General features: G+C 36.9%; 1 protein-coding gene and 1 pseudogene across 1 annotated transcript; one reads left to right on the top strand and one right to left on the bottom strand.

The window, feature by feature from the left end:
• Window positions 1-665: 665 nt before the first annotated feature.
• LOC107924209 (dnaJ protein homolog 1) lies at window positions 666-4,136 on the bottom strand. The gene is made up of 8 exons (XM_016854550.2): window positions 3,714-4,136; window positions 3,094-3,263; window positions 2,646-2,811; window positions 2,398-2,539; window positions 1,858-1,991; window positions 1,628-1,770; window positions 1,346-1,547; window positions 666-1,249 (listed from the first exon to the last, which is right to left on the bottom strand). The coding sequence occupies exons 2-8, from the start codon at window positions 3,241-3,243 to the stop codon at window positions 915-917; spliced, it is 1,272 nt and encodes a 423-aa protein (XP_016710039.2). The 5' UTR covers window positions 3,244-3,263; window positions 3,714-4,136; the 3' UTR covers window positions 666-914.
• Window positions 4,137-5,967: 1,831 nt separating this feature from the next.
• On the top strand, window positions 5,968-8,071 carry LOC107923007 (uncharacterized; annotated as a pseudogene).
• Window positions 8,072-10,938: the final 2,867 nt, after the last annotated feature.

Below are 10,938 nucleotides of genomic sequence, written 5' to 3'. Positions count from 1 at the left end.
CCGAAATATAAAAGCTAGAATTTGTCGGCTTTTAACTTTTACGTTTTGGAGTAAAAATTATTAAAATGTCTTTATTTATATTAATTATTTAAAATGTATATAAAACTTAGATTAATTTATATTTTATATATTAATATATTAAATTATTTAAATTATTATATTTAATTTTTGGGTAAAATACACTAATAATCACTCAACTTTGATCTTAGTGACAAAACAAGCACTAAACTTTTTAAAAATAACAAATTAGTCACTACTAACCATTTTTTGTTACAAATGTAACAAATTTACCAGCTGAGTTACCATTTTTCATCATTCTCTCCCCCTCCCTCCCATCACTCTACCTCTTCCCTTACACAAAAATGATTAATGGTGACTGATATGTTATTTTCTAAAAGTTAAATGTCTGAATTAAAAGTTGATTAACTCTTGTCATTAAAATCATTAATTTTATAAATAATTTAAATAAATTACTTAAAAATATTTAAAGTTTATATTTCATATATCATTCCAGAAGTGGACCGCCAAGTTTAAACCAGCCTCGCCTAGGCATGTTAAAAGCGTAATTAGCATTTTCCGCCTGCGCCTCAGTCCATAAATTCGAAACAACATGCAGCAAAGGTTGAAAAATCCTGTTTTGGACGGTAAGGTTCAACAATTTGAAGTAGGCATTCCAAGAAACTTATATATAATAATCAAATATAGCATCTGAACATAGTAGATAGATCCTTGAAATGTCGAGGTAAAATAACACAACATGCTGAGATGAACGCAAAAATAAAAAATAAAGAGACAAAACACCAATTTAATGTGCTGGTTGCAGACAAAACCGCATACAAGTTCCGGATATGTAGTGATCTAAGGTGGCTGCTGCTATAAAATAAGAGGGGCAAAACATTGAACGCAAACATTTCTTACTGCTGGGCACATTGCACTCTTGGTGCTGACTCATCGTCATCGTCATCTTCATCGTAACCTTCACGGTGCCTATGCTGTCGTTGTTCCTTCCGCCTCTTTACCTCCTCAGCACTGACATCATGCAAAGTAGTCTCCTCACAGTCATCAAGCTCCATGTCTGTCAAATGCTTACTAGGCCTCATGGGCAATACACTCTCAATCTTCCGGCATTGCTCAGGTGAAAATACCCCAGATTCTGGGAAAATAACATGGAACTGGATGACTAGCTTGCCCTTCATGAAAGGTCTCTGATGGTGGGGCATACCCTCATCATTGATAGCCTTGTATTGACCTAAATTTTCAAGCAAGGGGAGAGAAAGTGGAGTGAATATGATGTCAACTTGAAAGGTGGTTCTGAAATATAACTAAATATGCACAGGGATTTTACCAGGCTTAACGACCTCGCCAGGGTTTGATTTAATTAAGAGCTGCCTGCCATCAAGGTGAGTTAGGGCAAACTGAAACCCACATAGAGCCTCTGTCAAACTGAGTTTGTGGTCAACATAAAGTTCGTCCCCAAATCTCCTATCAAATTTGGGGTGTTTCTTTTGTTCCAATACAAAAACAATGTCTCCAGTTATTGTATCTGGCTGCAAATGATGCCAAAGAAAACGGTCAAGCTCAAAATACTAGAAAATTGTTACTTAAAAGACAAAAGTACTTCACTTACAGCCTCATCAGCTTGTCCCTCAAATGTAATTTTCTGACCATCTCTCATTCCTTTCTCAATATGTACTTCCAGCACCTTCTTTTCCTGAGTAACCTTGTTCCCTTTGCACTGTGGGCATCTATCCCGATCACTGATCATCTCACCTGCAAGGAAGGGAATGAATCTGAGTTCATAAATCCTACATAAAATGAGAACCAAGCCGAAGAAAAAGAAGATCCAAATTTAAATACCTGAGCCTCTGCATTCAGGACAAACATGCTGCATCTGTTGGATCATGCCCAGTCCAATCTGCCGTGTTGTAATTTTCATTCCTGTGCCCTGGCAACCATAGCATCTAGAGGAGGCTCCACTCTTTGAACCTTTCCTGTAAATTTTCAGAATGCAAGTGAATAAATGTAATAAACCAGTCATATAGGTTCTCTGCATACGAGGATATAGGTCATAAAGCAGAGGGAAAACAAAAAAAACTTCAGTGAAAGACTCATAACAAGTTACTGCACAGGAGTAAAGGTACCAAAGAGCATCAACACCAAAACTTGTAGAAGACCACAATGAAAAGTAAACAAGTACAGGTTTTAGTAAGAACTAAACAGACAACATCAATCAATATAATTTCCCGGGCTCCATGAAATCTTTCCAAGCACAAAAATAGAAGAACATTATACACAACAAAGAGAACTTAGGGGTAATTACAAGAAGATATCAGCGGTTAACATTTTCTACAAAGAAAATCCAGTTAACCGTAAAAGTAGCTGTGATGGTAGACATACCCTTTACATTTACTGCATATTGCGTTCCTGGAAAGAGAGAGCTTTTTTGTCGTCCCATTGTACAATTCTTCCAGAGAAACTTTAAGAGCATGCACTACATCTTCACCTCGCTTCTGCCTTCTTCCTCTCGAGCTACCACCGCCTATATATTAAAAAGCTTGTGATTGAAATTTGAAATGGAACTACCTTTACCATAAAGTTCAATCAAAAGAGAAAAATACAAAAAGGAAAACAAAACCATTTCTTACCTCCGAAGGCTCCCCCACCGAAAAATGACTCAAATATGTCAAATGGGTTGTGAGAAGAACCGCCTCCTCCCATTCCCTCTTTAAGAGCATCTTCACCATATTGATCATATATTTCTCTCTTCTCTGGGTCACTAAGTACTTCATAAGCATGAGCCAGTTCCTTAAACTGGGAAGAAGTATCAGAAAATAGTGTCACCGGGAGAAAAGTCAAACCCAAACCCAATTCCTTATAATTTTACTTGCATACATATATCTTTGGAAATTATGTACATAAACCAAAAGCTGTAAGTTTTATTCTCTCATGCTGTAAGTTTTATTCTCTCATGCTTTTAAAAGGAAAACCAAAAGCACATCCAAGAATCTGCCAAATATATTTCATGATCAAATATACTCAAGCTTAAAAGAATAGTAAAGATGTAACCTTAGATGAAAGATTGTTTTTCCTTACCTTCTCGGGGTCTCCACCTTTATCCGGATGATTCTTAATTGCAGCTTTCTTATAAGCCTTCTTTAATTCATCCTGACTTGCACTTTTGGGAACCCCAAGTACTTCGTAAAACTTAGTGTTATCAGATTTTTTTGGAACACGCCCAAACATGATTAAATGGCTTCAGTTATCTACGTCGAATAATATAAAGATCAATCTACTACAAACTAGTCCAAATTCTAAATTAACAGTTACATATGATGTAATACAAATTCCAATTAAGAAATAAAAACAAAAGTCTGATTCAAAGCCACTAAATTTATACAAAAATTTAAATTTCCAAACAAATAAAGACTCGTGAGGCATGACGAAGAAAAAAAATGAAAGACCCAAAACAGTTTAACTACAACAAAACTAGGATACTTACCGGTTAGGGTTTGGAGAAAAGAAATAAGCGATGCAAACCCAATTTAAGGAATAAAACAAAACCCCTAACTCAAAACAATCTAATAAAGAAGCTATCAATTTAAAAATATATATATGTCTAATTCTAAACAATCATAAAGCTCATTAGCATGCCAAAGAACAAAAACAAAAGATCGAAAGCAGTCAAGTAGGAATAGCAAAACTAAGAAACTCACCGATTAGGGTTCTGAGGGAAGAAATGAGCGATAGTATTCAGCGAACGTTAAAAACAAGTTTGAGAATTTTTTGCGAGAGAAAAGCAAGGGATAGCAAGATTCTTCCCCTCAAGTTTCTCCTCACAAATCGCAGAGGAGTTTTACTTGGGGAGGATATCTTCAATTAAAAGAAAATTAAAATTTTATTTTCACTCTTCTTTTTGTTGTTACCACTTCAGCTTAACCGGCTTTACTTCAATATCAGAGCTTGTTTGGGGATTGGAAGTAGCAATAGTGGGTGGTGAAAGTATAGTTGAAAGTTCCTTCCTGGGGGAATAACGGTGAGGTGTCACGTGCTAATTGGTGTCAATGGCACCCGATTTCAAGAACGGAGAGACCATTGATAAACACGTTAGGGTTGTAAACAAGACATCTTCACCGTGCAATTTAAATATCGGACGATTTATGTTACACTATAACAACTTTGGCGGCTTACAGCAACCCACCCAGCCATCGGATTGGTCATGATTGATGGCTGAAATGTAACCGCATCGTACATAGGGAAGAAACATGCCATTGCCAAACTAGGATATAAAATAAGATATTTGTTTTTTTTTAATCACAAGTGTTTTATTATTTGAGATCAATTTTGATTGGTAGTTAAGTATAATTCTCTTTTACTAATAAATATGTTTGATTAAAATATTTAAGGAAAAATTCACTTTCAATCACTTTAGCTACTAATATATTTGGTGTTGCTATTATTATAATTACTACAATCACGGTAGATGTCGAACAACATAATTGATTACTATTACTACGTCAGGCTCTACTCTCTTTAGTCATGAGTAATGGTCACAAAATGGAAGAGAGTAGTACAACTCAAGAGTTCAGCATATTGAAAGTTGGAACCACTACAATCCGAAATTTCTCACTAATTAATATCCATGTCAACCCTAAGATAACATTAGCATGGAGCATGCACCCATTGAGCATGGACATGGATATAGACAACCTGGTGCAAAAAGCAACTACCACAGATATGTTTACTATGTTTTTTTTTATCTATTAATTGTACCAACAATAATACCCTTATTATATATTTATTTAAATTATTCATTTCCTTTCTTTTAATTACAGAACCTTGAATTTCTTGAATATACTTGATTTTTTTCATTAAAATTTTATATTTAACTTCAATTAAGATTAAATATTCTAAAGTATATTTTATTATAGGAATTAATACCATATTTTATCCCCTTTTAAAATTTAAAAATTAATCATACCATTACTAGATTAATGCAGTGCACTTGTGATTTAAATAGAGGGGCTCATGATTCAAAGTTATTGAACCGTTATAGATTACAAGATATTGTCCTTAAAGTTCATGGCCAATTTGTTTAATTTACTCAGCAGTGGACTGTTCTAGGTGTAGCAGCCATTGTATCTATTTTATTAAATGTGAAAATTATTTTGTGGATCGCAATTAAAATACTAATGGATAAAAAATTAATTGAATCTTAAGGATATTTATATGTTAATGTTAAAGATTTTACCAATTTAAGACATTCGTTCAATCATGATGGTTTAAGTCAAAAAACGTTGTTTTTTAATCCAATTAAGCTGGTTTTTATCAACGAGTAGTCCACCAATCTTGAACTTGATGTCCTGATCTGTTGCCCCAGCAGCTAAGTATATACATTAATTGTTGTTGTTCAAAAGGGATGTTCCGCTGGCTCACTACGCCTTCAAAATACAAGCATTCTTTTTATTGTTGGATACCAAGGCTGAAAAAATAGAAGCTGGGGGCTATAAATGGTGCGTATCAACTCTAACACTGATCACAAGTGGTAGCTTCTTAATTTTTCATAGGCATTGTCCTTAGTGTTTGTACCTTTTGCTCCTAATAACCAATATTCATAAAGCTGTGCATGAATTGCACCTATATATAACACACATGAAGAGGACAGGTTTCTCCAAATGAATTAGACTTGTGTTCTGCATTCAGTAGGTTTTATCTTGTTTTTATACCCAAAAAAAGAATCCAACATCCCTGAACCATCCAAATGCTCTTGGATTCTTGCAAACCAGGTCAACCTTCTTATTTCCCTCACACTTGCGGTTGTTTTGAAGGAGCCTCAGAAATTTAGTAAGCCCATCCTTAGAAAATTCAAAAAAATTATCATCAAGTAAATGTGGATTACAAATCGAGCTGTCACAATGTAATGTTGTTAAAAAGTAATAATTCAACTTTTATTTTTTACATTTCAATGGGTAAATTCAACTCCATGCAAGCGATGAGTACAAGAGAACAAGCAAACCACCCCATACATGTCGTGTTATCCCAACCTCGTTTGCAGAAAATATCTCTCCATGAAAACTATTTCGTTTTCACCACAAATCCACACTAGCCTTTTGCAGCTTCCCAGGAAGACGCTCTTATATTACCTAATGGTGCACGCATAGGGTAATACAAAATAAAAATAAAAAGCATTTTTTCCCCAGGATCTCCATATTTTAATCGACGTCTTATTAAAAAAATATAGGAAAACGACGACTATAACAAGGGAAGATAGGCATGGGGAGAACAGGAACATTGTGCAACTGCTTCATTGCTTCTTTCCGAACTCCAATCTCCATTTGCAGACTCAAAAAACCTTTGATTCCTTGGAGAAAGCTAAACCTTATGGCGGCATCGATGGATCCCTCGGACACAAAAACTTACCAGCAGAACGTGTTGGTAATGAGGCACGGCGACCGTTTGGACAACTTCGATCCCACGTGGGAAAAGACGGCCGACAGACCATGGGATCCGCCGCTCATACAGAATGGCCTACACAGGGCTTTTGGCACGGGCCGTGAGTTTCGAACCCGCCTACCTTTCCCAATCCACCGAGTCTTCGTCTCTCCCTTCCTCCGCTGCATCCAGACTGCCTCCGAGGTTGTGGCTGCCCTTTGCTCCGTCGATGACGATCCTAATGCCAAGTCATCCAACGACGTCGTTGCCATCGACCCTTCCAGAGTCAAGGTCAGGTCAAAACAACTTTTCCCCCTTTTTTCCTTTTGACACTAAACATCCCAAACTATCATCCAGATCTGATCAAATTAGATCAAATCGTAAGCGTATTTAAGAACATCTGGTCAAATCGTAAAATATGAGCTAGGTTTTTTATAATTGTACTAATAATTTAATAACTAAATCAGGAGTTTTGAAATTCGATACCTATTTAATATTTAAATCATAATTTGAGCAAATTTTTTTCTTCATCTCTATGCTTGAGCCCATTTTGTTGTATTTTGCAGGTTTCAATCGAATACGGGCTGTGTGAGATGCTAAATAAAACAGCAATTAGGATTGATGTTGCGCCCAAAGATGGAATCTTTCGTTTCGATGTTCCACAGCTCGAGGCTCTGTTACAAAGTGGCACGGTAGATCCTACGGTGGAACCAGTTTATAAAGAGGTAGCATTTGGCTATTTGCAGTGCGTTTTTATCTATTTCCCTTTTTCTACAACGTAAGATTTTTGTCAGTGTAGCTTGACGATGTTTAATCTGCCTGATTCAACTTCTTCGTCTGAAAATCACAGTTGCCGCAATGGGAAGAGTAAGGGATGCAAGGAGTAGATATGAACAAATTATTAAGGCGCTGGCGGATAAATACCCATCTCAAAACTTGCTGTTAGTGACACATGGTAAGCTACATTCTTCGATATTAGACAACAATATGTTGATTATTCACTTTGTCCTGCACATTTGGCCCAATTTTTTACCTTTGCCCCGTCGATTTTAAACAATGTCATTCTATTTCTATTGAAGTCGCCGTACATATCCTATGGCAGGGGAAGGAGTTGGAGTTTCAGTTTCTGCATTCAAGGAGGACACTAATGTGATTGAAGTAGATTATTGTGCTTATTCAGAACTTACAAGACAAGTTTCTTTGAAAAATGAGTCATTCAGTGCTGGAAACTTCAAGGTGCTTACAGAAAGTGGCCAGACTGGGGTAACTTATATTGCAGAGTAGCAACTTTAATGATTTTGTCAATGGTAGTTTCATAGATTCTTTGCCTTCAACCACGAAGGAGATGACTCTGATTTCATCTGCAGCATACCTCAGTCTTCCTCTTGATGCGTCGGCTTTCCTTTACATTAACATACTTTGTTTAAGAAGCCATGGATTCAACAAATATCAGTATGAAACTGTCTTTTTCTTCCCCTGTTTTGTTTGCTGACAGTGCAGATTGAGATGCCGTGAAAGTGATTAAGGGAAACAATTTCTGTTCCTTGATTGGATAACGCCATTGTTACTCTTTGTTAAAATCTTTCAATGAACAAAGCATGATTATTTTGATCAAGAAAATAGGAATTTGTTCCTTCCTCTACCATTATTATATTTATAGATTAAATGAGTTTAGCTATTGTTCATAACTGCTGCTAACAGATTAATAGATTGATGAGAATAACAAACTAACTGCTGAACTGACTCCTAACAACACTAACAACTGTTATTTTGTATTTTAACATTCACCCATCTTCTTGACGGGTAACACCTGAAGAAGACTTCTAAACCGAGCGAAAGAAGAAACATATAAAGGCTTAGGGTGAGTTTGGATGGGTGGTGCGTTTATCTGCGGTTGGTGTAAAAACAGCGATGGTGGTGAGATTAGATACTGTAGCGATACTGTAGCGTGAGACAAAAAGTAAGCTAAACGCACCGCACCCAATCGCCCATCCAAACCCACCCTTAGTAAGAATGTCAGCAATTTGATCACACGTTGGTACTTCACTCACAACTAAAGACCCATCAGCAACTCTCTCACGGACAAAAAACAAATCCAGCTCCACATGTTTAAACTTAGAATGTAAAACAAGATTCGCAGCAACTGCAATTGCACTTAAGTTGTCACATCAGACAGTAAGGGAATCGTTAGACTGAAGTTGTAATTCTTTTAATAACGAAGTCAGCCAAAGAACATCACTTGTTGTTGCAGCAAGTCTTCGATATTTAGCTTCAACTGTGGACCGAGATACAACTTTTTGTTTCTTGGAACACCATGATATTGGGTTATGACCAAAATAGACACAATAGCCAATTGTGGATTGACGATCATCAAAATCCAACCCCCAATTTGCATCGACATAACCAACTAAAGAGAGTCGAGTAGACGGACGAAACACAATCCCATAGTCTAGAGTACCACACAAATACCGCAATATGCATTTTAATGCAACTAGATGTATAGTAGTGGGTGCATGCATAAACTGGCAAATGTAATTTACTGCGTAAGCAATATCAGGTCGAGTTAGAACCACATACTATAGTGTCCCTGCAAGACTTTTGTATTCAGTGGGATCAGAAAGTCGTTCCTCGTTATCTTTAGACAAAGATGATAAGCTAATCATAGGAGTATGAACGTTCTTTGCATGAGTCATACAACACTTGTCAAACTGATCACGAACGTACTTTTGCTGGCATAGATGAATACACCCATAAGAGGAACGAGTCACCTCAACTCCAAGAAAGTAATGAAGATCACCCATATCTTTAAGAGAAAACTCCTTATGCAACTGCTGAACAAAACTTTCGATAGATGTAGATATACTTCCAGTAACAATAATATCATCCACATTATACACAATAACATATAGAGTGAATGCGTGATTTGAACAAATAAGGACGAATCCAACTTTGATATATAAAAGCCAATTGAAAGTAGGAAATATTTTAACTTGTTAAATCAAGCATGTGGAGCCTGTCGCAGCTCATACAATGCCTTCTTAAGACAACACACCAAAGGTTTACCATTAGGACTAAACTGAACATACCCTGGAGGTTGCTGCATAAACACTTCATCAGTAAGATCACCATTTAAAAAAACATTATTAACATCTACCTGGCTAAGCTGCCAACCTTTTGATACAACAATTGATAGTATAACTCGAATAGTAGCAGGCTTGATCACCGGACTAAATGTTTCCTTGAAATCACACTCAGGTACCTGAGAACATCCTTTAGCCACTAACCGAGCTTTTCGATAGGCAATCGTGCCATCCGAATTTTTCTTTACTTTGAAGAGCCATTTACACCCGATTACCTTTCGACCGCTTGGTAACAGAACAAGTTCTCAGGTGAAATTATTAATGAGAGCATCATACTCAGCCTGAGCAGCAACACGCCATTCTGTGGTAGAAAATGCTTCCTCAATTGAGTGAGGCTCAAGGGCTTCAGCTAAGAGTGCTTTTGGTTTAAATATGTCAGCCTTAGACCTAGTAACCATTGAATGTGTATTAGTTGGGGGAACGGAGAGTTCGGAGCAGGAACGGGAGACACGGGGTTCGGTGGTAATAAAAAAGACAATAGAACAATAGGTATATTATCACGAACAGAATACGACGAAGGGCCAGAGTTTAGGTTATCCTTAGGAACTACAGAGGTCAAGGGACTTTGATCAGAAGAAAAGGACAACACAGAAGTGTGAACAAGTGAAGGCTCTGTGTGTTGAGAATTACACGGCTGAACAAGTGGAACGTATGTTGGTGAAAAAGACTGTTCAGATAAAGACGAGGGGACTTTCATACCAGACTTGGTAAACAGAAATCGATGTTCATCAAATACAACATGACGAGAAATAATGATATTGCCATCTGACGTGAGACATTAATAACCTTTATGTTGAAAATTATAGATAAAAAATGTACAAGGTTGAGAGCGAAAATCGAACTTGTGACGCGAAAAATGACGTAAGTATAGAAAACAACAACACACAAACACTCGTAAATGATCATACGTTGGATCTTTCCCATATAAAACCTTGTACGAATATTGTCATTTTAACACCAAAGTTGGAAGACGATTGCTAAGATGAACAGCACAACTGAATGCATAACCCTAATACTCCATAGAAACATCTGCTTGGGCCAAAAGTGTACGACCCATGTTAACAATATGTCGGTGTTTACGCTCAACCACCCCATTCTGTTCAGACGTATGAGGATAAGACAGTCTATGAATTATCCCTTAATTTACCAAGACAGAAGTAAAAACTCAAAATTCACCCCCAATCACTCTGGAACTGACGAATATTCTTTCCAAACTGAGTTTTGACTAATTACTGGAACTGATTAAAACACTTCATTGTCTGAGACTTCTGCCAAATAAGATATATCCAAGTAGACCTGTCCATGGGCCGAGCCCACAAAAAAATTTTAGCCCGTTTACTAGGCCCGGGCCCGGCCTGAAATATGGGCC

This window comes from Gossypium hirsutum, chromosome D11, assembly GCF_007990345.1.
Source record: "Gossypium hirsutum isolate 1008001.06 chromosome D11, Gossypium_hirsutum_v2.1, whole genome shotgun sequence".
Taxonomy (NCBI): Eukaryota; Viridiplantae; Streptophyta; class Magnoliopsida; order Malvales; family Malvaceae; genus Gossypium; species Gossypium hirsutum.
Note: the sequence above shows the minus strand (reverse complement) of the source record. Positions and strands in the feature narration are given on the sequence as shown.

Coding starts and splice junctions, on each gene's coding strand:
- LOC107924209 (XM_016854550.2), bottom strand. CDS start 3,243: ATGTTTGGGCGTGTTCCAAAAAAATCTGATAACACTAAGTTTTACGAA. Junction 2,540..2,645: donor CGGTGGGGGAGCCTTCGGAG/GTAAGAAATGGT, acceptor TTTAATATATAG/GCGGTGGTAGCTCGAGAGGA. Junction 1,992..2,397: donor ATATGCAGTAAATGTAAAGG/GTATGTCTACCA, acceptor GAAAATTTACAG/GAAAGGTTCAAAGAGTGGAG.